Here is a 27,705-nt window from a genome sequence, read left to right on the forward strand (position 1 = left end):
GGCGGTGTTCTAGGAAGGTTCCTGTTTCTATTGTGCCCCCTTTGAGACCAAAATAAATACTTTATAAAGTCTTTCCTTTTTGTATGCTAATCTTTTTTTATGTACACGGGGGTGGGCTGTCTTGCGTCCGTTAGTCGCCCGCCTGCCGCTTTACGCCGTCCCCCATCGCTCATTTCCATAACTGAGGACGCCGCCCAGTGCTCCCGAGGTCTCGCGCATGCCCAGTGCCACTCTCGCTGGAGTGAGCACTGTGCAGTGTGACGTGATTGCGCAGGCGCGAGATTATGGGCGGCGCTGTGATTGTCATCAGCAAGTACCCGCCCATAATCTCGTGCCCGCGCTTTTCACTCTGCCTCCACCGTTATACTTCTCCGCTCCTCCCATCTATTTCCTGCTCCAGGGAAAGATGGGTAAGAGGTGACATGGGTTCATCTGGCCAGCGCTTGCGCAGAATGGTGGAGGCAGAGGGAAAGTGCGAACACGAGATTATGGGCGGGTACTTGCTGATGACAATCACAGCGCCACCCATAATCTCACGCCTGCGCAATCACGTCACCAGCGGTCACACTGTGCACAGTGCTCAGTCCCGCGAGAGTGGCACTGGGCATGCGCGAGACCTCGGGAGCACTGGGCGGCGTCCTCAGTTATGGAAATGAACGATGGGGGATGGCGTAAAGGACCAGGAGGCAGAATAATGGACGCAAGACAGCCCGCCCCCTTGTACATAAAAAAAAGATTAGCATACAAAAAAGGTAAGACTTTATAAAGTCTTTATTTTGGTCTCAAAGGGGACACAATAACAACAGGAACCTCTCCAGAATGCAGCCCAGGAGCTGCAGAGGGGGAATCTTTTAGGTTTATTGCAAAATTTCTGCTGACAGGTTCCCTTTAATCATAAGGGGCTCTCACTGAGTGAGAAACGTCAGGATGTGATACTCCAAAAACAAATCACATGATCACCGGGGACGCAGGTTGGGCTCAGCATTAAAGTCGTCTGTGCTCTTTGTGGACATCTTAAAGGGGTTTTCCACTTTCAAGTTTCTATTGGCTAGTGCTGTGCAAAAAATAAAATCAGTAGGTACTCACCTTCCCCGGCTCCTGTGCCAGCTGTGCACCGCTGCTATGGTTTCTTTCTTTGTATTGGCTTCAGCAGTGACGGTCATGACTACAGCCACATCACTACTGCAGCCAATCACTGAGTGCAGCAGCTCTGCCAGTGTAGAATGCATGAACTACTGAGCTTAGTGATTGGCTGCAGCGGTGATGTAGCTGTAGCTAATACACAGAGAATGGAGTAGAATTGGGAGGCTGGTGCAGGACCAGGGAAAAAGTGAGTTTCTACTGATTGGAAAATTGTGTAGAAATAATACAAATCGGGGGGAGAACTGTGAAAGTGGAAAAGTCCTTTAATAGACCCCTCAAATAAGAGATCTGCATTTTGAAAAGTTTGTTTTATTGTATTTAAAGGGAACCAACCAGCAGGATTTTCATATATAAAGTAAAGCCAGAGCTATACTGGTGCTGGGATGCTGAATGTAAGCATAGCTTTTGTTCAGAGATTGGATGGTTTATTTCAGAAATATGTGATAGTAAAGTTCCAGCAATGCACTGTTATTTCATTGACAGGTGCAACAGGAAGGGAATATGTGGGTCAGGTCTTTTCATGTATTCCCACCCCTGTCCGTCTGCCTCCGCCAGAATTAACATCTATGACTACGACAGGGGGAGGAAGGCCAGGCAGACAGACAGGGGCGGTAATAGATAGCAAAACCCGACCCACATATTCCCTTCCTGTTGCACCTGTCAATCAAATAGCAGTGCATTGCTGGAACTTTACTTGCACATATTTCTGAAATAAAACATCCAATCTCTAAACAAAAGCTATGCTTACATTCAGCACCTAGGGCCAGTATAGCACTGGCTTTACTTTATATATGAAAATCCTCCTGGTTTGTTCCCTTTAACTTTTCAAATGGAAACTGCTGCATTGATCAGCTGATCTTAATCTGAAAAAACACTGGAGACTGTCAAAGTACTGATTAGCCAGGGAAAACGGCGGGATGTCAGGTACATCCCTGTAGTAAATGGACAGCCAAAGTTCACCAGCGCGAGAACCGCAGCTCGTTACCAACTGTAACCCTAACACGGTATATGGACCGTAGCTGTCCAGATCCTGGCGAGCAGACATTGTCACCTGACTTCAGGAGCAGTTCATATAAAAGGTGCGGCGATGAGATAGAGGTGGTCTACTTCTCCCGAATGTACAAAAATCAATCACAAGCCTCTGCCTGGGGGACACGTGATAAGTATTTTAGCCTCCACCCCATCCTGTACAGTCGGATATAGTTAGATCACAGTTACGGCGCTGGTTATTTATAGGTTGTAATTCAGGACTCATCACAATTACCTTGGCAAAGTCCCCACATGGATCCGCTAACATGTGGATCTACAAGAGAAGAACAGGCTGAATCAGTGCATGAAGAATTCCACACAAATACACACAATGTTTCCTATCTAGTTGCAACAGTATCAAAGAAAAGATTCCAGTAATGAAACATAGAATCATTTTCTTGCAGTTCACGAGTGCCGGGCTCAGTCTGCACTTAGAGCGCTCCGGACGCTCATCCTTTTTCACCAGTGAGGGACAGGTGATCGTCAGTGATTGACAGATCCCTCTTCTCCGTGATCTACACCTCCTGCCATCATCTCATGGAATCGTCCATCATTCCTGGGGCTGGAGCATGAAAAGTAACACAGAGCTGGACTATCTGCCATGAGAATGATGGCGCCTGCGCGAGATGTCAGTGTCTGTGACCCTGTCCCCCTCCTGACATCTTGTCCCTGGGAATGACGGCGCCTGCGCGAGATGTCAGTGTCAGTGACTTGCTCCCCCACCTGACATGTTTGGCAGGCATTGTCATCCTCGGGGGCGGCGCACGTGCATATGGATAGTCCGGCTCCCAGAATTCTTTCAGGACAGTACTGAAAATGCGCCTGCCCAAGGGATAGAATTAGTAAAACCGATGTTTGCTCCTTGGAACCAAGTTGTGTCCTACGAGCTCCTACAATGCACTGCTCACAGAAAGGAATTATAGGGGTATTCCCATCTCCAAGACCCTATTCCCAATATGTAGTAGGAATATATATATATTTTTTTTTTTTTCATTTATATAGCGCTGTTAATGCCACGGAGCTTTACATACATCAGCAATACTGTCCCCATTGGGGCTCACAATCTAAGGTCCCGATCAGTATATTTTTGAATTGTGGGAGGAAACCGGAGAACCCGGAGGAAACCCACGCAAACATGGGGTGAACATACAAACTCCTTGCAGATGGTGTCCTTGGTGGGATTTGAACCGAGGAATCCAGCGCTGCAAGACTGAGACTGCAGTCCTAACCACTGAGCAACCGTAAAAATACTAGCATAATATTAGCAAATACCTCTAATTATAAATGTAGTATAGTTCCCCTGATATAGCCATGTTTCTTACCTCATGTGCAGGGTATCGCAGGACCTTATGTATCCATGGTTATATCCACTCACATAGTGACAGTTAGTTGCTGGTGGTCATAACCATGGATACCTAAGCTGCAATGCCCTGCACATGAGGTAAGAGATGGCTAATCAGGAGAACTATACTACATTTCTAATTGGAGGTATTTGCTAATATTATTATTACACCTACTACATATTGGGACAGGATCTTGGAGAGGAGAATATCCCTTTAATGAGATTTTTTTTTCTAATCTTTTGATTGGAATGTGCCTAGTTTGGAGTGGATTCCATGAGTAACTGCTAAAAAAAAAAAAGCATTTTTTACCCCACCAGGTGCTTGTTTAAAACCTGAAGAAAAAAAAATGAAGTCAAAAGACTGAACATATGCACTGCAAAGACGTTTTACAGTACAAAATGAATGGAGAGAGTCTTTTAAGTGTTTTTTTAGTGTGTTTTCAAGATTTTTTTTTAAGCCGAGTTAATCCAAAAAACTGTTTGCACACAACCTTGAGGGGATATTTTTAAACAGATTTTTCTGAAGTAAAGCCCAGAGCATTGGTGGGAAAAAATAAAAAAAAACAAAACAAAAAGCATTTTTTTACTTGTTTTTTCCCCCCATTCATTTGAACGCTGCAAAGAGAATGGACAAGCTGCAGCAGATTTCAATGGTTCAAATCCGCAAGGAAAAAAAAAAAAATCCGTATGTGCACGAGATTTCAGAAATCTCATACCCTTTGCTAGTACCTGTAAAAAACATTGCACTTTTTTTTCCTTGGCAAAAATGCATCATGTGAACAAGCCCTTAGAATTTCGCATTTAGCTTCGTGAGAGGTAAAAATATGCAATTAAAAATCATCAACAATTACAATTAAAAAGTAAAAAGTTACAAAATAATCCTCAAAGTTTAGAATTTTCTTAAAAGTTTCTATGTGCCAATTCTTTCTTTCCGCTGTGTGGTTCACTGACCGCCCCGATGTGGAGTATTCCCGGCACACTGGTGTTATACAACGAGAAAAGTGGACGCCGGCCAACTCCGAGAGTTACACAACACGCCACCTGAACTAATCGTATTTAACCCTTGGAGTGAAAACTCCATGCTCCTCTCCGCAGGTTTAGAGAGCACAGAAAGTGGCAGTCACCGTTAGGAAGGGGTATGGGGCGAAAATCCAGACCGATGCACCCATAGTACTGTATACACGTGTCCTAGACAATGAACCACATTGCAGATTTAGAGGATAGTATGAAATCAACTTATAGGATTTGTCCTAATTTTTAACAGGACTCCCCAAAAATCAGTAGATCATTCGACACTTCTAGCTCCTGTGCAGTTCTGGTAAGTAACCCAGTCTCTCCATAGGTAATATACATTATATAGACAAAATTACTACCGTAAGTCACCTACATATTACACCTACAGGAGCCAAATCGCTAGACATTAATATGGAGTTTGACCTTCACCCACCAAACTATTCAAAGGGCACAATGCAGTCAGGCGGATAATGTTCTCCTGGCATTCACCAAGCCCAGAGTCGTCCATTAGAGGACATGTGGAGCAGTGTGTTCTGTCTCTGCACAGAACTAATTTCATCCAGAGTCTGGGTGGTGGTGGCTTTACACCACTTCATCCGACGCTTGGCATTGTGCTTGGTGATGTACGACTGCATCTGCTCGGGCATTAAGTTCCCGGCGAGAACAGAGTTTGTGCTTGACACCACTTCATCCGACATTCAGCATTGGGCCTGGTGATGTACGGCTGCAGCTGCTCGGCCATTAAGTTCCCGGCGGAGGCACAGTGTTTGTGCTTTACACTACTCCATCCGACACTCTGCAATGTGCCTGGTGATGTACCAGGCAGCTGCTTGGCCATTAAGTTCCCAGCAGGAACAGAGTTTGTGCTTTATACCACTCCATCCGACACTCAGCATTGTGCCTGGTGATGTACGGCTGCAGCTGCTTGGCCATTAAGCTCCCAGCGGAGGCACAGTGTTTTTGCTTTACACCACCCCATCCGACACTCAGCATTGTGCCTGGTGATGTACGGCTGCAGCTGCTTGGCCATTAAGCTCCCAGCGGAGGCACAGTGTTTTTGCTTTACACTACCCCATCCGACACTCAGCATTGTGCCTGGTGATGTACGGCTGCAGCTACTTGGCCATTAAGCTCCCAGCGGAGGCACAGTGTTTTTGCTTTACACCACTCCATCCGACACTCAGCATTGTGCCTGGTGATGTATGGCTCCAGCTGCTCGGCAATGAAGCTACCAGCAGGCGCAGGAATTGTACCGATGATACAAGAGGGGGTCTGGACTCTTCAGTTATGAAGTCAGCAGAGCATTGGTGACTTTTCCTCCCTCTGCTCCTCAGCACTCTGCCCCCTGCTCTGTAACATTACGGGGTCTCTACTTCGTCACTGAATTGCTGCGGTTTCTTACACTTCTCAATATCACTCATAGGTGATGGGGGGAATACTGAGGAAGAAATGTCATGAAAGTACTTGTTAGTCTAGTGGCTCCTATTACAGGGCTGAGCTGGTATCCATGAGCTTTGTACCACCAGCCGTTCTGTCAAATGTAAGTAAAGGCAGATTGCATCGGGTGGGGGGGGGGATGTTATATACCAGAAGGCTATATACCAGAGGGAGGGGCCGGAGATTATACAGTGGGAGTGAAGGGCTGGATGAAAAACCTAAATTAAGACATATGTCCTAATACTTTTCTCCAAAGATCATAGATCTGAGCGTAGGTTGTCTATTATGCTAAGCTCACTATCTTCTTCAGAAGTAAAACAGTTTCCCCTCCTGCACACCGCAGCATAACGTGTAACACAGTTGGGCAAGCCGGGCGCGCCGGACACACAGCCGGGCGCGCCGGACACACAGCCGGGCGCGCCGGACACACAGCCGGGCGCGCCGGACACACAGCCGGGCGCGCCGGACACACCATTTTTTCTTTTACCTTCCCATCAGCTCCATGCACTTTTCCCCACTCGCTCACAACAAAGGCGTCATTGACCGAGATGCAGGCGACGACTTCTGCCCCACGGGACTTCAGATCGTCAAACTGGGACACGTATCCAGGCAAGTGCGTCTGAGGACAAAAAGGACAACAACTAAACATAATAAAATCGTCATGGAGGGAACACGTCCTCCCAGATATCAGTTCAAGGGGATACAATAAACACTGTGCTGTATATAGTAAAATCAGCGACTCTATAGGATCCCATTACTTAGGATGATTAGTAATCCCACATATCTCTTCTACATTAATGATTGATGCAGATTAGCTCTAAGGATCACAGGCGACATTTTTGGTCCTTTTTAATTTCAGAAGATTTCCCTTGCTTAATTAATGTATTTGTAGTTTTCATAAAATCAGTGTTTTATCTGCAGGAGATCATCAATAGAGGGCAAGTAAATCTGATGCCATGTTCATGAGCTCTGTATAAACCCCCAACACCACTGATGGGCAGCTTCTGCCTATGCACAGTGTAAACAGAAAACTACCAATCAGTGGTTCGGGTCGGGTTATATAGGGCTCAGCATTCAGAGATCTGCAGCAAAAAACCCCCCCAAAAAACAGTGATTGTATCAAAGCGGCAGCAACCAGTAAAGTAAGTGACATCACTGGAATCAGGGTCTCTGCCCCTGCAACATGCGGTTTTAAAATATTAAAAGTGAAGAAAGCCCAAGAGACAACTTGTATGAACTGTAAATGATGTAACAGAAGATGCAGTGAGCAATAAACTGCATCGTTTTGTAAAGTATTCACTCCCTGTCGCTCCCGCTGCTCGTTACTCCACTGATTACGAAAGGTTCATTTGTTGTCTTGTTTGGCAATAAGGGACCTAAAGCCAACAGTCATTTCCACACTGGCCCTATAGCTGTTGGCCAATCCTGCCGACCGCTTATTTTCAGGGGAAATGACTGGCAGCGACTTTTCGGGCTGATCCAGTTTTGTCCACAAGATAAACCGTACTGGGGGGCACCCAGCAGCCGAGTGCCTACGATCCAGAAATCTATACAGTACTGGGGAGACTGGAGGGAGAGCTACCGGAAATCTACACAGTACTGGGGGGACTGGAGGGAGAGCTACCGGAAATCTATACAGTACTGGGGAGACTGGAGGGAGAGCTACCGGAAATCTATACAGTACTGGGGGAACTGGAGGGAGAGCTACCGGAAATCTATACAGTACTGGGGGAACTGGAGGGAGAGCTACCGGAAATCTATACAGTACTGGGGAGACTGGAGGGAGAGCTACCGGAAATCTATACAGTACTGGGGAGACTGGAGGGAGAGCTACCGGAAATCTACACAGTACTGGGGGAACTGGAGGGAGAGCTACCGGAAATCTATACAGTACTGGGGAGAGCTACTGGAAATCTATACAGTACTGGGGACAGCTACCGGAAATCTATACAGTACTGGGGAGAGCTACCGGAAATCTATACAGTACTGGGGAGAGCTACCGGAAATCTATACAGTACTTGGGAGAGCTACCGGAAATCTATACAGTACTGGGGGAACTGGAGGGAGAGCTACCGGAATTCTATACAGTACTGGGGAGACTGGAGGGAGAGCTACTGGAAATCTATACAGTACTGGGGGGACTGGAGGGAGAGCTACCGGAAATCTATACAGTACTGGGGGAACTGGAGGGAGAGCTACCGGAAATATATACAGTACTGGGGGAACTGGAGGGAGAGCTACCGGAATTCTATACAGTACTGGGGAGACTGGAGGGAGAGCTACTGGAAATATATACAGTACTGGGGAGACTGGAGGGAGAGCTACTGGAAATCTATACAGTACTGGGGAGACTGGAGGGAGAGCTACCGGAATTCTATACAGTACTGGGGAGACTGGAGGGAGAGCTACTGGAAATCTATACAGTACTGGGGGGACTGGAGGGAGAGCTACTGGAAATCTATACAGTACTGGGGGGACTGGAGGGAGAGCTACTGGAAATCTATACAGTACTGGGGGGACTGGAGGGAGAGCTACCGGAATTCTATACAGTACTGGGGAGACTGGAGGGAGAGCTACTGGAAATCTATACAGTACTGGGGGGACTGGAGGGAGAGCTACCGGAAATCTATACAGTACGGGGGGTGGGGGATCTATACAGTATGGGGGGGGGCTACCGGCTGAGCACAAACCAGCAGATCCAGACCGGCACCAACAGCCTCTCATCTCAGATCGGACACAACTTACCTTGGAGCATCCCGGAGTAAAAGCCCCTGGAACACTGAACAGCACCCCCTTCTTGTTACAGAACACATCCCGGATGCTTTTCCTGTTTCCGGGTCCTCCTTCATAGATCTGCACATCCGGAAGAGGCTCTCCAACCTTGGAAGAGTAATCACCGATCAGACATGTTGGATTCTCACTCTGCTTCACATAGGAGACAATGGCTGGACCCAATTATTTATAATGGGCAGATTACGGTATATGACTCCGGGTCGCTCTCTGGATTCGGTGTGAACCTAACATTAGACATCTGGGTCCGGCGTTGACCCTGTGACAAAATGAGGGCTTCACGGCTGCTAATAAGTGAGCAGATGCCTGAGGACAAGGGGATATGGAGCAAAGGAAAGAAAACACAACACTGAAAGAACGGTTTGGATTTTCTTAACTGGAGAATTGCATGACCGTTCCTTAGGAATGTGGAAAAACCAGGGCGGTGATGGCGGCCGTAGCATCGTCACTCTGCTGTCCCCATAGGGAGAGACAAAGGACACTTTTTTTACATCCTCAAAACAACTTCACAACTGTGCCTCCTGCCATCCCTGTGCACACGGGTCTGCAGATAAAATATGTCTGCTGTGCTCGTAGCCATGTGGTCCCTCTGGACAGATCAGGCAAGAAGGGTAACTATATAAAATACATGGCTCACTTTGTTGCAGAGCACTATATGGCGGCACACATTGCAGCAAAATGTGGCAGAGCACTATGTCAGCACTGAATTGCGGAGCACTATGTGGCCGCCCACTGTTGCGCGGCACTATGTGGCCGCCCACTGTTGCGCGGCACTATGTGACAGCCCACCGTTGCGCGGCACTATGTGACAGCCCACCGTTGCGCGGCACTATGTGGCAGCCCACCGTTGCGCGGCACTATGTGGCAGCCCACCGTTGCGCGGCACTATGTGGCAGCCCACCGTTGCGCGGCACTATGTGGCAGCCCACCGTTGCGCGGCACTATGTGGCAGCCCACCGTTGCGCGGCACTATGTGGCAGCCCACCGTTGCGCGGCACTATGTGGCAGCCCACCGTTGCGCGGCACTATGTGGCAGCCCACTGTTGCGCGGCACTATGTGGCAGCCCACTGTTGCGCGGCACTATGTGGCAGCCCACTGTTGCGCGGCACTATGTGGCAGCCCACTGTTGCGCGGCACTATGTGGCAGCCCACTGTTGCGCGGCACTATGTGGAAGCCCACTGTTGCGCGGCACTATGTGGCAGCCCACTGTTGCGCGGCACTATGTGGAAGCCCACTGTTGCGCGGCACTATGTGGAAGCCCACTGTTGCGCGGCACTATGTGGCAGCCCACAGAAAGGGCATGTGACCAGGGTAAAGGTCAGGGGTTTCCCGGTCTCTGTGGGTCCCAGCAGTGATCGCCTGTAATGTGGATAGAAGATAACGTGTTTCCGATGGACAAATCCCCCTGTAATGGCTGCAGGTGCCCCCCAAACCACGCCGGACCCTCAAAATCCTGGGCAGAAAATGTGGGGGGGTTTTTTGCATTTTTTCTACACAGCAAAGCGTTTTCCACTGTGAGGAGCTAAAATATTTTGATGCAGTTTTTGGATAAAAAAAAATTAGGACTTAATAAAAATAAAAAAAGCTGAAACGTTTCCCAACTTTATCCCTTCCTCGGAGCATTGGACACGCTGCTTTGGCTTAAAAAAAACGTCATAAAGCTGAAACTTTACAAAGAAAACATAAAAATAAAAAACATTATTTTACCACTTTTATATTGAAAAACGCCCCCATTCGCCATTTTTGGGTTTCAGCGCAGTAATAAATGGGGGAAAACATTAATGATTCTCTCTTAGGCGTTTACAATAATGAAATGTAACGTTCTTGGGGCAGAGTCAGCGATACCCGCCCCTGTGGAGATCATTACCCATCAGCACTGATAGAGGAGCTATTAATAGCGCAGGGCTAGATTACACGCCGGTGATTGCCGGCCGCATGTGTCGGAGGCCGCTGTGCACACGGTGCGTTACCTTTAGGGACATGGCTCTGCTCCACACTCCGCTCCTGACGCCTGGACGCAGCGGTGACAGGAGGAGGAATGATACGGGCAACCGAAGAGCCATGACAACTGTTGTCCGGCCCACCAGGGGGCGTGCGCAAAGATTTCACTGGAGGACACGCCCACCTGCGCTAAGCTGTGAAAGCGCTTGCGCCACTGTCTCACACTAGTGCGCTTGCGCGGCTGTCTCACACTAGTGCGCTTGCGCTTAGAAATCTCTCGTGTGGACACGCCCTCTTTTACAGCGGGCGGTGCGTTGACCCGAGTCCCCGGAAGTAGTTGCGGTGTGTGAACACGTGGGTGCCGGTACCGGAGAATGAAGCTACTGACGCATAATATGCTGCGGAGCCACGTGAGCGGCGTGACGCGAGGATTCCCGCTCATCATCCGGGTATAATAGGTGTTGCGTCCTCTGTGCTGACCTGCGCCATACTGAGCCCCCTCCCTCCCCTCATAGTTATCACTGGGCTGCTGCGCCTTTTTCCAGCTCTAATAGTGACTGGCACTTTACGGCTGTGACTCTCTGTCGCCATTGGTTGATTTCAATGGAATTGGATTTGGGAATTTTTTACGTCATCACCAGGTTGATGGTGACCTCTTACTTCCCGCTGCTCCCCTGAATATTTTGGTTTTTGTTTGGTTAAAATCCGCCATATGGTTCCTGAAATACGGGCCTTTTTGTTTAGTGCCCCCCAAGGGGCGTGGCTTATGGGTAAGCATGCAGCCTTTAGCCACTCCCCACGGACCACTTTGAGCCACGCCCCCTCAGTAACTCAATAAATGAGCACTATGTATAAAGGCATGTATCTCTAGAACCGTATGGCGGATTTCTGAAAAAAATGACCAGAATCCTCGGGGAAGCTGAAGAAATAGAATAAGAGCATAAAATGGTGAATTTTGACCTGGTGATGAGTCCCCTTTAATTGATTATCGGCACAGGATGATTGTGCAAACCCAAGTAGAGACACTTGGTGCATCATGGAGGCTAATCATTTTAAATTCACCTTCCCTCCTGCTTGTTTTCCAGCAATATCCACCCTCCCCTCTTCTGTGATTGACAGTTCTGGCTTCATAGACACAGAGAGGGGAGGAGATAGAAAACCAAGAAGTGGATTTTCATGATTAGCCATGCCATGATTCACTGAGCGCCTGAACTTGGTTTATACAACCATCCTGTGCTGCCGGTGCCTTTTAGGCCTCTTTCACATGTCCGTACAAAACACACACATTTTGCGCAGTGCGTGCGTGCTAAGCTGCATGAACTTCCATACCCACCTGTCCATGATGCCGCTGCTGCCTCCGGTCCTAGGTTCAATGAGCATAATGAGCGGACCCGGAAGCAAGTGACAGCAGTGCTGGAGACTTCAGCGGAAAAGACAGGTGACTATAGAAAAGCATTTTATTTCACAGACATGTGGTTTTCTCTGGTACATGTCACACAGATCACATCAGTGTGCGGTCCGTGTGACACCCGTGTTGCCTGAGAAAAACGGACATGTCTACGTGTGGAGCACACGAGCACACAGTCCATGTGAAAACACGCAGGTGTGTGCAGACCCATTGATTTTAATGGGTCCACGTGTGTCCGGTACGTGTGAAAACAGACGTGTGAAGGAGGCCTAAAAGGGAAAAAGAATGTCACTTATGTGCCTGTGCTTCTCTGTCTCCATGGTAACAGACTACGATTATTCCCTTTGTAGTCTGAGTCTGCAGTCACTCGCTCCACGCTAATAAGTGGAGAATAGACACAATGGAGTGTTGAGTGTAGGATCGGAGTGCAGAGTTTAGTTTTTGGAGCTCATACATCATTGCTTTTGTAACTTTTCTTTTTCTGTAGTTAAAATGGTTCTATTAGTGACTTCATAAGCTCTTCTTTTTTTTTTGGCTTTTTTTTTTTAACTCTAAACGACCTATAGAAAACTGAGCCGCTAAAAAGAACACTGACTTGCAGTAAATTTTCAACGTTTTCTAAGACCCCCCCCCTAACTTTTTATCTTTCTGTTGAAGGCGCTGTGTGAGGTCTTATCTCTTGCATGGAGCGTTGTCATTTTTATTAATCATGTTTTGGGCACGTGCATTGTCTTTTTTATTCACTTTTTATTGCATTTTCGGAGGCAGGTGTGTCTTCCCTTCTCGGGGTCGCGGCGTCTCCCTTCTCGGGGTCGCGGCGTCTCCCTTCTCGGGGTCGCGGCGTCTCCCTTCTCGGGGTCGCGGCGTCTCTTTCTCGGGGTCGCGGCACATCAATTGTTATTGGGTCGCGGCGTCTCTTTCTCGGGGTCGCAGCGTCTCTTTCTCGGGGTCGCGGCGTCTCTTTCTCGGGGTCGCGGCGTCTTTCTCGGGGTCGCGGCGTCTTTCTCGGGGTCGCGGCGTCTCTTTCTCGGGGTCGCGGCGTCCCCTTCTCGGGTCGCGGCACATCAATTGTTGTTGGGTCGCGGCGTCTCTTTCTCGGGGTCGCGGCATCTCTTTCTCGGGGTTGCGGCACATCAATTGTTATTGGGTCGCGGCGTCTCTTTCTCGGGGTCACGGCATCTCTTTCTCGGGGTCGCGGCGTCTCTTTCTCGGGGTTGCGGCACATCAATTGTTATTGGGTCGCCGCGTCTCTTTCTCGGGGTCGCGGCATCTTTCTCGGGGTCGCGGCGTCCCCTTCTCGGGTCGCGGCACATCAATTGTTATTGGGTCGCGGCGTCTCTTTCTCGGGGTCGCGGCATCTTTCTTATGTCACAGCGTTTCATTATTGTGTTGCGGCATCTCCCTCCTTGGGTCTCGGCGTCTCATTGTGTATTGCCCTCTTGCAGCACTAGATGGCGCTGTACTTTAATGCAATGCAGTGTAAGTTGAGTCTCGCCTCCCCTCTGTATAATGTTAATGACCTACTGTATACTCTGCTCTGATTTTAGGCAGAGGAGGTGAAGCTGAATTCTGTGGACTTTAACCGAGATTTTGTGACCCGTATGATTCCTAAGCTGGAATGGGAGGCGCTGGTGCAGTCTGCAGAGAGCGTGAGTGTCCGTCCGTCCTCCCCGCATTTATATATAAATGAATTTGTAGCATCGCTCACCTTATTTAATCATCTTTTCCTTTTAACATTTTTTTGCTACTTTTATCTGATTGTTATACTATAGAATATACTGCATCTTGTTTTTCATCAATTACTACTTTCTGCCTTAGGCCCTGTGCGCACTTGCTGGTTTTTGCTGCGGATTTTCTGCGGATTTGCTTCATGTTTTGCTGAAGAAAATGTTCATAACATCTCTGCAGTGAATCACCAGCAAAACCTATGGAAAAAAAAATGCTGTGCGCACTACGCAGAATTTGACAGCTGCATGTTTTGCTCCGAGATTCCCGCAGCAAAAACAATTGCATGTCACTTCTTTTCCGCACGTCGCTGCGGGATTTCACTCTATTGACTGCAATGTAATCATGAAATCCTGCAGGGAATAACGCAGGCAGCAAATTCTGTGCGGTTCATTGCGTTTTCCTGCGTTATTCCCTCCGGTATTTCGCGGTTTACCTGCGGTAATGTTCATCACTGGCTGCGGTTTGCAGGGAAGTGATGTCATTACAGGAAGAGGAAGCGGAGCAGAGTAAACACACACACATCACAGACATAGAACACACATCAAACGGACATATAAAAAAAACAAAAAACGTGGGCCCCGCCATATTTTTACCGTCCAGCCGAGGTAAGCACACAGCGGCGGCCCGGTATTCTCAGGCTGGGGAGGGCGAGGGGCAGGGTTAATGTCCCCCCTCCTCCTGCAGCCGAGAATATCAGCCGCAGCTGCCCCGGGACTGTCGCATGCATTATGCGGCAGCACCGGCGTGTCCCCAGCTCTTCTTGTTGCTGTGATGCGGTGGCAATCAAGGTAATGTAAGGAGTTAATGGCGACGGATCTCCGCCACTAAGTCCAGGCTTGATCATGGCAGCGTCTATGAGACAGCTGACATGATCAACCTGTAAATAAAGTGAAAAAACACACACACCGAAAAATCCTTTATTTTAAATAAAACACAAAAAAGCCCCTGGTTCACCCGTTTATTAACCCCCTCCGAAACACACAGCTCCGACGTAATCCACGCTTGCATCCAGCCGCGACTGACACTGACACACAGGCTCAATGCAGCCTCGCAACGAGCCAGCAGAGGTAACCACAGGGCATCTCCCACGGCCGGTAATGTGAACTCACTGCCGACCGTGAGTAATGCAGCGTGTGCTCACAGGGACTCTGTCTATCTATCTATTCTTCTATCTGTCTATTTCTCTATCTATTTCAGAATGAAATGACTTTTTTTTTCCCAACGTGCTTTATTGCATTGAATGCAATAAAGCACATGTACCAACCCGCACGCGGCAATACTGCGGTCAAACCGCATGCGGTTTTCGGGTGCGTTTTTTTACCGCGGGTGCGGTAATCTTTCAGAGCCTGTGGAATTTTCTTGAGAAAATTCCATTTTCCAGTGCGCACAAAGCCTTATTCACTAAAAAAAACTGTGCATGTTTGAGATATAGGTCTTGTTTAAAACCCTTGCAATATGCATTTTCATGTATTTCAAGTACTAATCTTAAAGGGAATCTGTCACCAGGTTTTTGCCATGTAATCTGAGAGCAGCATAATGTAGGGGCAGAGACCCTGATTCCAGCGATGTCACTTACTGGACTGCTTAGAGTAGTTTTGATAAAATCACAGTTTAATCAGCAGGAGATTATCATTACAGGACTACTTGCCGTCCTGCAGGTAGTCCAGCATATTCATGATCTCAGTATAACTCCTAGATCTGCAGCAGAGAAAACAGTGATTTTAGCAAAACTACACTAAGCAGCTCAGTAAGTGACATAGCTGGAATCAGAGTCTCTGCCCCTACACTATGCTGCTCCCAGATGGGGGGGGGCAAAAATCTGGTGACAGATTCCCTTTAAATAATTTATACTGTGACAGTGATCCACTTATCAGTATATAGCACTTTTTTCGCTCTGAAGCCTGCTCATGATCCCTGGATGAATCCACGGTCCTTATGGTTCTATTTTAACTTCACACCCTTAGTGTTTTCGGCCAAATGTGGAATTTTCTGGACACATTAGCCATTAGTTAAGGTCACTGTGATTCATATACTGCATACTGTATCCATCTGCCCTCTAGTGGCTACACAAACAAAGGCTTTTTTCACATACATGTACAACAGCAATTAACCCGGGTCTACAGCATTTACACTTTTCTAAGAATTTAATTATTTAATATAATCACAGATTTTGTGTTCTTCCTGCGGTGACTTTACTAATAAATCACCTCTATGTTGTGTATATTGGTCTCAGACCTTTGATGACAGCATTTGCACTTTATTAGTTATTTGTTATATTCCAGATCCAGAATTTTGCAGGACTTGTTGTATTATTGAATATGTTTAAACTCTGTATCCAGCATCAAAAACCTGTTTAAAGACTAAGGCTACATTCACATGACTGTTCCGTTTTTGCGGGCCGCAAAAAACTGTCCTTTTTTTTTCACGGATGCATCCGTGTGTCATCCGTGTGCCTTCCGGGTTTTTTTTGCGGACCGCAAAAAACGGAAGCAGCAAGAAAGATAAATAGATGAGTAGATATAGAGATGGATAGATAGATATAGACATAGAGGGATGAATGAATTAATGAATAGAGGGATAGATAGATGAGAAAGACATATATAATGTCCCACCCCCCTGCATATTCTAAGCTGGCACCCTTTTGGACTTTCATGTGGCACTAAAGGGTGCCTAGCCTTGTATTTAGCCAAAACATACATAATTAAAAAAAAAATGACCTGGGATCCCCCCTATCTTTTGTAGCCAGCTAGGGTAAACCAGATGTCTGCAGCCTGCAAACCACAGCTGGCAGCTTCGCCTTGGCTGGTAATGCAAAACTGAGGGCACCCCACGCTGTTATTTTAAATTAAATAAATAATTTAAAACAAAAAACACGGGGTCCCCCCCAAATTGGATCACCAGCCAAGGTAAAGCGGACAGCTGTGGGCTGGTATTCTCAGACTAGGGAGGTACACTGTTATTGGACACTCCCCAGCCTAAAAATAGCAGGCTACAGCCGCCCCAGAAGTGGCGCATCCATTAGACGCGCGAATATTAGTTCTTCGCCCCAACTCATCCCGTTGCCCTGGTGCGGTGGCAAACGGGGTAATATATGGGATTAATACCAGATGTGTAATGTCACCTGGCATCAAGCCCTTGGGTTAGTGATGTCAGGCGTCTATCATATACCTGACATCACAACCCAGTCAGTAATAAAAAAAAAAAAAAAAAAAAAGACGACAAATACATTTTTATTTGAAAAAACATTCCCCAAAACATTCCCTCTTTCACCAATTTATTAGAAAGAAAAACAAATCCAGGTCTGGTGTAATCCAAGGGGGTCCCATGATGATCCATACCATAGTCAATGTCCCAGTCAATGAAGAACAGAACATTCCCCATTGGCTGGGAGATCAGTGCAGTGACCTGAGCTAACATCAATAGGTTAGCCCAGGTCACTGCAGGGGATGACGAGCGCTGCTGTCAGGAGGTTAGTCAGGAGGTACATTACCTGTGGTGATCGCTGAACTCCTGACATCAGTGCTGTCACTGAGTTCAATGACCGCCGCCTTCACAAGCCAAGTATCGCGAGCGGCCCGTGACGTCACCGCTAGCCACAGTCTCGGGTCGGCAACGAGAGGAGATGGGACAAGCGGCGGGCATAGAAGTCAGTGACAAGCGCTGATGTCAGGAGGGCAGGACTTCATCACCGCAGGTAATGAACTTTACTAACCTCCTGATGGCAGCGCTCGTCATCCCCGCAGCTGCTGACACTGCTGTGCGGGCAGCTGCGGACACACTACAGTGCGGGCAGCTGCGGGGACACACTGCTGTGCGGGCAGCTGCTGACACACACTGCTGTGCGGGCAGCTGCTGACACACTGCTGTGCGGGCAGCTGCTGACACACTGCTGTGCGGGCAGCTGCGGGGACACACTGCTGTGCGGGCAGCTGCGGGGACACACTGCTGTGCGGGCAGCTGCGGGGACACACTGCTGTGCGGGCAGCTGCGGGGACACACTGCTGTGCGGGCAGCTGCGGGGACACACTGCTGTGCGGGCAGCTGCGGGGACACACTGCTGTGCGGGCAGCTGCGGGGACACACTGCTGTGCGGGCAGCCGCGGGGCTGGAGCGGGACACAGACTCCATGGGTACCCGACGGAAGTCACACGGAAGTGCTTCCTTGTGGCTTCCGGGAATTTTACGGACCCATTGACTTGTATTGAGTCACGGTCCGTTATTACGGAACAGAATAGGACATGTTCCATAATAACGGAACGGACATACGGCATCCGATGTGTTTTTTTTGTAGGATCGGATGCATACGGAAGTTCTTCTGTGTGCCATCCAATCCCACACAAAAGACATTGAAAAGATGGTCCTGTCCGTGGGTCCGCAAAAAAACAGGAACTGACCAGGACAAACGGAACGGTCATGTGAATGAGCCCTAATATAGGGACTTGTATCAGGAATTGTTGTATAATATTTAGATACATGTATTTATATGTAAATGTTACCACATACCAATAGTATCACATTCTATTATACATTAAGGTATCTATTTAGAAAACAGTGCATTTTTTATCAGCTCACCCCGTCTCCTTTCGTGTGCTTCTCTGAGTCAAATTAAGACCGGGCGTTGCAAGGAATGATACCAGGCAATCCAAAGGACATGTTTGGGGAGAAAAAAATCATCACTCATAGCTATGAGTAATGACATGTCAGTCCGAAACGCGTAGGCGTCTTCTACAAATGTGCACCATGTATGGTTTTATGACTTCCCGCTTTTTGGAATTTTTAAAGAATATGGAATAAACTTGGTTTTAATTACCGTATTTTTCGCTTTATAAGACGCATCGGATTATAAGATGCACCCCAAATTTAGACATAAAAAAAAAGGTAAAAAAATAAAAATAGGGGCCGTCTTATACTCCGGTGTTGTCTTACGGGAGGGGGGCAGCGGTGGTGGTGAAGCGGGGTCACGGGAGGCAGAGGTTGTGCTGGAAGGTGCGGCGGGTCAGTGGTGGCGGGGTCCGTGGTGGCAGGCGCGGCGGGGTCGTGGTAGTGGCAGCAGCGGCGGGTGAGTGAGTGGTGCAGCAGGCCGGTGCGGTGAGTGTCCCAGTGTCTGCGGCCCCGGTTCAAATGATGGCGCCTGGAGCGGTGCATGCGCAGATGGAGCTCTTATCCAACGGCTCCATCTGTGCACACGCTGACTCCTGGAGCGGCGCATGCGCAGATGGAGCTCTCATCCAAGAGCTCCATCTGCGCACGTGCCCGCTCCCGGCGCCATCATTTGAAACTGGGACCGCGTACACACTATAACACAGGGTAACCTGCTGCACAGCCGCCCGTACGCACAGAGAGGCACTCGGCTGCCACCCGCACGTAGGCACAGGCACCCGACTGCCGCCCACACGCAGCCACAGGTACCCGGCTGCCACCTGCACGCAAGCACAGGTACTCGGCCGCTTGCACGCAGCCACAAGCACCTGGCCGCCCGATCGCCATATAGACAGGACCCCCAGGTAAAGCTATATTTGGGTTTTAAGATGCACCCCTCATTTTCCTCCCAAATTTTTGAGAGGAAACTGTATATTTCAATATGGTATATTTCAACCGGACAAGATGCTGGATTTTTTTTCTCCACAAACATGTCCTTTAAATTAAGGTATCTATTCTATTCTATGGCCCTTAGAAGAAAGAAGGAACATCCAGCTCTTCAGGCGAGGAAAGCCATGGTCTTTATTTTAGCATGCATGAAATTTTGCACGGACACCCCATGTGACCCAGGGAATGTCGTAGACTATGTTTTGACAGGAAATTGCAACCCCGCACTTTTACTCTCCAAAAAGCTGCCTCCATTAAAGTGTATGGAGCCTGGAACTACAGGTTAATATTAGGAGCGGTGAGTGGTTGCTATAGGAACAAAGGACATTGTTAACATAAGAAGCTTATGTGTGAGGTAATATGATATTGGTGGGGAGACGGGGAAAGAGACAGACGGACTGATACAAAGACAGACAGAGAGACAAAGAAAGAGCGACCGAGACTGAGAGAGAGACAGTTACTATCCCGGGCAACGCCCGGGTACTACAGCTAGTATTGAGAGATATAGATAGATATAGATATTTCTATGGCAGGGCCATAGAATCCAATTTATGTATATCAGCTTACCGTGTACAAGCTCAGTCCTGGCCTCTCCCTGGAGCACGGACAGGCGCTGCCACAGCCCGATATTGCAAATAGAAGAAAGAAGGAACATCCAGCTCTTCAGGTGAGGAAAGCCATGATCTTTATTTAAGCATGCAGACAACGGTATATATCATCCAGCCATCCTGATATATATTGCCCCCCAGCCTAGTACATGGCCCCCATCTTGGTATATATGATCCACCAACCTGGTACATGGCCCCCATCCTGGTATATATGATCCCCTATCCTGGTACATGGCCCCATCCTAGTATATATGCCCCCCATCCTGCTATATATGGGCCCTCTCCTGGTACTGTATGTATGGCCCCCATCCTGGTATATATGGCCCCCTGTCCTAGTACTGTATGTATGATTCCCCAATCTGGTACATGGCCCGCATCCTGGTACAGTATATATGATCCCACTCCTGGTACAGGAGCGGGGAATATTCACTTTCTTAATGAGCGGGCACACGTGATCACGCAGCAGCTTCTTGGAACTCAGATATATGCTCGCATCACGAAGCAATAAATATACAGAGCGAAGGCTCGCAATTAGAAAAATTCATAAGTTGCTGCACTGATTTACTCAAGGCATTACTGTATTGAGCAGGCTCAGCGCCGGGCACCCGTGCCAGACATATCGGGAGGGAGTAAACTACTTTAAACTTTTTTTAATCTCCCTTTGTATTTTCAGTTTTGCTGGAGATTGAAATCTTCTTGTATCTTGCTGCTGTTTGTGCCTATTAGGTTTAGCAGCAGCTATAAATATTAATGCCGCCATCAGGTCTCCAGCATTGTGAGGGATTGGCCAAATGTTTATACCCTAAACAATACCTGTAAGTACCGTCCCTGGTGTAAATGACACTGGTGTGCTCTCGTTACAGCTGGGCCACGGCTCGGACCTTCCACGAGAGCTTGTATCTGGATATGAAAACGATGAGGAGTTCTTGAAGAAGGTTCACCATGTCTTGCTGGAGGTAAGACCCCATAATGCAAGCAGGGCGGGGGGTGGACATGCTCTATGTTGTACTGGTGTGACTCATAGCCTAATTTTTCTCTGCCAGGTTGAAGTTACTGAAGGTGCCTTGAAGTGTCCAGAATCTGGGACAGAATTTCCCATCAATAGAGGAATTCCCAACATGCTCATTAATGAGGAGGAGTCCTAACTAGCAGCCTGTTCCTCGGCCTGTAAATATTGTCCCGCCACCCTTTGTTCTGTCTGTTCTTATTAAATGCTGTTAACCTGTTGGACATCTTGTGTCTTTTTTGGGACTGGTGCTCGAAAACCTCTTGCAGATGTCCGTTAAACACAGCCACAATGAACAGTGTGGCTCTCCTGACCCGAATGTGACCGCCTAATATATGTCTACAAACCTTTTGCAGTTGGAGTTAGGAGACCCACTATCAGTCTGTTCATTGCGGTCCATACTCTGAACTTCTTTCTTGGTAGTCTAAATGAGGCTTAAAGGGGTTTCTGAATCTTCTGTGTGCACAACGGATACTGTCAGGATTCTCCAGTGCCAGTGGCCTTCAGTAAAAGTCAATTGAGCAAGGCTGCACACGTCTAGTCTGCACGTGACGGCATATATGCAAGCCACATACTTGAGGTCATGTGATCGCCCACTCTCTCCCCACCGTTGGTGGGAAATCTTGAGTGTGCAAGCTGCATACTGAGGATTAAACATCTGCAGACTGGCATGTGACCGCCTACTCTCTCCCCACAGTCACTTCAGAATCCTGACAGTGCGCAAGATGCACACTGTGAGGATTAAACATCTGCAGACTGTCATGTGTCCGCCCACTCTCCCCACCGTCGGTTTGGAATCCTGACAGTGTGCAAGCTGCATACTGAGGATTAAACATCTGCAGACTGGCATGTGACCGCCTACTCTCTCCCCAGTGTCACTTCAGAATCCTGACAGTGCGCAAAATGCACACTGTGAGGATTAAACATCTGCAGACTGTCATGTGTCCGCCCACTCTCCCCACCGTCTGTTTGGAATCCTGACAGTGCAAGATACACACTGTGAAGATCACACACCTGGACGACTCCTTTAATGATCATAGAGATTGATATGCACAAATAATCAGCACAAAACATGAAATCTCCCTGATGTTTATTGCAGTTCAGGCCCATAAGAGTCTTAATAATATACAACGGTCTGTATATAAGCCATGAGGTATATTACATATGCACATTATTCTATAAGCTATGTACCGTAGAGAGCACCCACAAGCACTAGGGTAACCAACTGAAATACAGAAGTGTGACAACGTGGATGATAGAAGACAAGATGTACTAACCATCGATACAAACATATCAGTAATTCCGGGATTGTAGTAAGAACTAGAAGCGCAGAAGAGCAGAATGTAGTGTAGCTGCAGGGGAAGGCAATACAACACTAACAGACAAGGTCCCCTCCGATACTGCAGGGTGTGGGCACCTCGCCGGCATATATCCTGTTTACTAGCAGTGGAGAAACTGACCCTTACATAATAAATTAAGTAAAAAGCAGGATTTATGTCCCAGGATATCAGAGCTGCCCAATATATTCCCTAAGCTGTGGGCCTGGTAGTCTAAGTGCCACGTGGGTAGCCTATTATCTGACATATAAAACATAGCTACAGCAGTTCTAACACTTTGCCCTAATATTGGCGGAAAATGAATTGAGTGCAGTCTCTAATACTGGTGTAGTCGGGAGAGGAGCAGCTAGGAAAAGTAAGGTGGTCAAACCAAAACTGTATGTAAGGGAAGGTAGGTGACTGTGGTTAATGAGCGGTTATGATCCTTACTGATGTACCTTTCTGAACACTATAAATGATTAGACACGGATGTAATATGGAGAAAGCCGTCACGTAAATTCTCCACAACACCCCCCCCCCTAGATTTTTTCTATTCATTATTCAAGCTTTTGCTTTCTTTTGCCCCAAAAGCCCTGACCAACGATGTTAAATGTCATGAAGGGCTACTTCATGGGTCTGTTTTTCACGAATGGCACTCATACCTGTGATAACCTCAAGGATAGATTACATGTCCATTTGGGGGGAGGGGGGGTTTTGCCTTGCACTCTAGTGGTCTGCACTAAAATTTGGCAGATACTGATCTGTACAATCAAACTCACCAATGCAAGTCTTTGTGGGTTAAAAATTGGACAGCAATCGGAAGGCATCATCCATTTTTCATGGACTGTTGGATAGGGGAAGCTGGAGAAACCTTATTTTCTTGTTTTTTTTATCATATGAGAAAAAACGAAGAGACTCCACAATCAAAAACTGGTGAAACGGGGGGGGGGGGGGGGTTTGCACATAAGAATAATCAGCCCCAACAAGTAGCAAAGGTTCCACACTGCTGGCCATGACTATGTTCATTTTTCTGTGACATTCTGGATTGATAGGTCCTGGATCGGCATAATTAGCCACATTGCCTCCGTCAGTAGACCGTAAGTGTTATGGTCCTTTTATATAAGCCAATAATGATCGCTGGATCCTGATTATCATCCCATGTAAATATGGCGGAATGAGTAAAATGCTAATTTGTTGGATAATTTTTAGGCATGCCTAAACATTATCATTAGCAACAATACATTGTGTGGCTGGTAATGTATAGAGCAAGAACAATCGTACTGTCAATGATTCTGTTCCCCGTTATTGTGTTGTCAGGTAAGTAAATGAGTGGTGAACTATTTACTATAATTGCTCGACCCTCACATCGGCTTGTTTAGATTTGATCACATGCTTTTGTGAATCACCAAGGTCTTCTCATGCACCCACTTGCTCTTGTAGGTTTTGTGACACTAAGGCTGCTTTCACACATCAGTTTTTCGCCGTGCGGCACAATCCAGTAAAAAAACGGAAAACAGATCCGGCGTTTATTGCCGCCGGATCCGTTCTTGTATTAGCGCCAGATTGTGCTGCATGGCCTTGCGTTGAATCCGGCTTTTGCCAGATCCGGCGTAAATAGCAAATCCAGCGGCCGGATGGAACCCTGCTTGCAGCGTTTTTGGTCTCCGGCGAAAAACTGTATGGCACGCCATGCGGCTTGAGTTGAAATGAAAGTCTAAGCGCTGGATCCGTCATCATCCGGCATATGACGGAATCAAACTACTGATCCGTTTTTTTGAACTGCGCATGCTCGGTAGCACAACGGATCCGTCAAAAAACAGAAGGAACGCATGGAAAAAACTGATGCAACTGATCCGTTTTTTCGCCAAATCCGTTGCATCAGTTTTTTTTTGCCGGATTGTGCCGGAAGGCAAAAAACGGATGTGTGAAAGAAGCCTTAGGCTGCTTTCACACATCAGTTTTTTGGCATCAGGCACAATCCAGTGTAAAACCTGATGCGATGGATCAGGCGAAAAAACAGATCAGTTTCTTCAGTTTTTGGACAGATCCGTTGTGCTACTGAGCATGCTCAGTAGAAAAAAATGGAATCAGTTGCTGTAATGCGTTGTATGCCGCATTACGACGGATTCGGCGCCCATAGGCTTTCATTTTACATGACGCTGGATCAGTCGTGGTCCGTTTTTTTGCCACCGCCAAAAACGTTGCATGCTGCGTCCTTTCCAGCAGCTGGACACAAATTCGGCAGATCTGGCACTAATACAATTCAATGAGGAAAAAAACGGATCCGGTGCCGGATCAGTTTTATCCTTTTTTTGCCGGATTGTGCCTGAGGCCAGAAAACTGATGTGTGAAAGCAGCCTTACACGGCGTTGCAGAAGTGAGGAATGAGGTCTGTAAGCAGCGCAAAAGGAACAGATCACAAATATGAAGAACGTGACCATGTACATTTATATTACAGCATCTGTTCTTGGCTAAATGAAAAATCTAATTTGTACAGCCCCATTGTATATGTCTTGCCATAAATGCCAATCCATCCATGAAATTGACCGGTTTGCTAAGGATACACTGTCTACCAACCCGTCTTTTTAACCAGCTTTGTCAGCCTGCGCCAGATTACTCAGGACTTTAACTCAAGGTAAAGTTATCAGTGAGTTGAACCGAGGGCAGAGGAGTAAATAGGCTTGGTAAGACTTAATGGGATTTTCGGAGTTAGATTTTATATGCATGTGCAGGGGTGATAATGGCCGAGTTTTTGAAATGTGTCTTTCTCCATCAGGAGGATGCACACACATGTAGCTGCACTTGCATGACTGAGTTTAGTGGTGTGTGTGATTATATACTTGTAGTCAATATGGGCATCCCATGAGAGGACACAAAAAAGCACCACTAGTGAGAGTAGAGGACCTGGCAGAAAACTGCTGCCCATCTACTGCATAAAACAGGCCTAACAATCCCTTGAAACTCACGTCTTTCTATAGGAAATATATTGTATAAATATTAGGGTTTTTTATAGGAAGCCTGATCCCTCTAACTAGTAACGAGGAACAAATATTCTGCCTAATTTCCAGGTTAAAAGAACAGCTAATCCCAATATAGCCAATATATGGCACAACCTATTAGTGGCCTGATCCAAATGCTCCTGGACTGGATTCAACTTATCCTGCATGGGGGGGAGTAAAGAAGAGTTTCCCTTATCACAACCATATTACTAACATACTTGTTTAAAAGGGTTTTCCACTATATGGACAACCCCTTTTCATTCCACTTGTTCACACCCTTAAAAATAAATAAGCCTATACTCCCCTCCAATGCGACTACGGTTAAAGCAATGTCTGAAGCCACGATCTCTGGGCCCGCGTGACATTATGACACGCGAACCCCACAACCAATCAGTGCCTGGCGTCAGTTTCCCTGCGATCAGATATTTGAGTAGGATGTGAGCACTGTGCTGATTTCCTGCTCAAAGGTCCGAAGGCAGGGAGAAGGGAAGACGGTGCTGATTGTTATGACACGCGGGTCCCGCGACCAATCAGCGCTGGCTTCCTTCTCCCCGCCTTCAGACATTTGAGCAGGAAGTTAGTGCAGCGCTTACATCCTGCTTAAATGTCTGAGGGCGGGGAGACAGAAACCGGGCACTGATATGACACATGAGCCCTGTGACCAAACAATATCACGTGGGCCCTAGGATTGCAGCTTCAGACACTGCTGGAACCACATCGGCACTGCCGGTAAGTATAGGCTTATTTATTCAAGGGAATGAGGAGGGGACATCCCCTTTAAGTACAACATGATGTAATGCTATGTGTCAAAGGGATATTTACAGGAACATTTAACGATGCTCCGTTCTTGGATAGGGCTGAATGTGTCATTAGACCCGATCTATATTCTTTCCGTTCATTGGAAGATTGATTGACATCATGCCTTGGTAGGAGTAAGGGGATTGTTAGGATACGGTGGTGAAATTGTGCAGGACTTAATGGTGGAAAAGGTTGTATTTAATTGCATGACTTCCAGCATGTTTTTGATGGCTTTTACCCTAATGGGTGAACCTAGAGATTAGGATAATGCTGTTCCAGCTCATAGGGGAGTAATCCTGCTGTTCCAGCTCATAAGAGGGTAATCCTACCCCAGTATTAATCTGTTAAAACACCATGCTGCTGGAAGGTATTAAGTAATACTAAAGTGTTAAAACGAAAAAACTGGTACAGTCAAGCCCAATAATACCATATTAGTGTCAATGATTAAAGGGGTTCTTCGGGCATGCAATATGGTGCAAATCGATTTGTACTAACCCGTCCATCAGCTAAGAGAGTAATATGGTGACTGCTGGATGGGAACCTTGAGAACCACCTCGTTCCTAACAGTACCAGCAGTTTTTTTTTTTTTTTTTTAAACCAGGTCAGCTGATCAGAAGAAAAAAAAAAAGGTGTATGTATCTCACTCCTCCATATTTGTGCAAGGATCCTGCCGGCCAGCAGGCAACACTAATGGAGATCTGTTAGGTCCTAGATCTCCACCCGAACATGTGATCCAGCCATTCTAGATGGAAACTCTTTCATATAAAATACATCCAAGATTAGACAGTCTACAGGGGCATTACATGGTTGGGTGGATTAACCCACACATTTTGAACAAGCATTTTAAATCATGGTATATGCATCACGAAACCTATACAATGAGTATGAACAAACTTGTTCGAAACGCACAAGCTGATCCACATTGCTGTAGACTGTAATCTTAAATGTATTTAATACTTGTCGAATATAGAAGAACTTTCCATCTAGAATTGGTAGATCATACGTTTGTGTGGTTCTCTAGGACCCAAAAGATATCTTAGTGTCGCCTGCTGGCCATCAGGTTCCTTGCACAAATATGGAGCAGTGAGATACATACTCAATCAAAAGAAGATAATATTTATTCACTTATACAAGGGACTGCTGATAAGTCTTTGGATTTACCCAAAAAGAAACAAGATAGGATGATGAGACTTTACATTTATTCCACATACTCTCCCCTGATGTCAACACACTTCTTACATCGGTATTCCAAATCCTGTAAGCATAGCAAAAAGAAGGATTTCAGTTGTGCCTTAAACCAGGCATCTGTAGCAGCCACGGCATCAGAAATGGTGTGAAATTTGGTACCCTTGAGGTGTTTGTTCAGGTTTGGAAACAGATGATAGTCGGAGGGAGCTAGATCTAGTTGATAAGGCGGGGGTCAACCAGCTCTGCCAATTTTGCCATGGTCGCTTGTGCAGTGTGAGCGGAGGCATTGTCCTGCAGGAACAAGATTCCTTTGGACAGCTTACCGCGCCTTTTGGCCTTCAGAGCTGCCTTCAATTGGTCCAAAAGTTCA

General features: G+C 47.1%; 2 protein-coding genes across 2 annotated transcripts in view; one reads left to right on the forward strand and one right to left on the reverse strand.

Moving 5' to 3' along the window:
- Positions 1 to 10,867, reverse strand: part of PRDX5 (peroxiredoxin 5) — a 13,440-nt gene extending 2,573 nt beyond the window's left edge. Inside the window, exons 1-4 of the mRNA XM_075326619.1 lie at positions 10,728 to 10,867; positions 8,711 to 8,845; positions 6,453 to 6,584; positions 2,408 to 2,446 (exon numbers count right to left, since the gene is read on the reverse strand). Coding sequence (XP_075182734.1) covers positions 2,408 to 2,446; positions 6,453 to 6,584; positions 8,711 to 8,845; positions 10,728 to 10,820 — 399 coding nt within the window. The 5' untranslated portion in view covers positions 10,821 to 10,867. The remainder of the gene's footprint in view (positions 1 to 2,407; positions 2,447 to 6,452; positions 6,585 to 8,710; positions 8,846 to 10,727) is intronic.
- Positions 10,868 to 10,951: 84 nt separating this feature from the next.
- Positions 10,952 to 21,258, forward strand: TRMT112 (tRNA methyltransferase activator subunit 11-2). Its single transcript, XM_075326620.1, has 4 exons — positions 10,952 to 11,147; positions 13,654 to 13,755; positions 20,892 to 20,984; positions 21,072 to 21,258. The coding sequence occupies exons 1-4, from the start codon at positions 11,073 to 11,075 to the stop codon at positions 21,171 to 21,173; spliced, it is 372 nt and encodes a 123-aa protein (XP_075182735.1). The 5' UTR covers positions 10,952 to 11,072; the 3' UTR covers positions 21,174 to 21,258.
- Positions 21,259 to 27,705: the final 6,447 nt, after the last annotated feature.

This window comes from Anomaloglossus baeobatrachus, chromosome 10 (assembly GCF_048569485.1).
Source record: "Anomaloglossus baeobatrachus isolate aAnoBae1 chromosome 10, aAnoBae1.hap1, whole genome shotgun sequence".
In the NCBI taxonomy this organism is placed as follows: Eukaryota; Metazoa; Chordata; class Amphibia; order Anura; family Aromobatidae; genus Anomaloglossus; species Anomaloglossus baeobatrachus.

Coding starts and splice junctions, on each gene's coding strand:
- TRMT112 (XM_075326620.1), top strand. CDS start 11,073: ATGAAGCTACTGACGCATAATATGCTGCGGAGCCACGTGAGCGGCGTG. Junction 13,756..20,891: donor TGGTGCAGTCTGCAGAGAGC/GTGAGTGTCCGT, acceptor CTCTCGTTACAG/CTGGGCCACGGCTCGGACCT. Junction 20,985..21,071: donor TTCACCATGTCTTGCTGGAG/GTAAGACCCCAT, acceptor TTTCTCTGCCAG/GTTGAAGTTACTGAAGGTGC.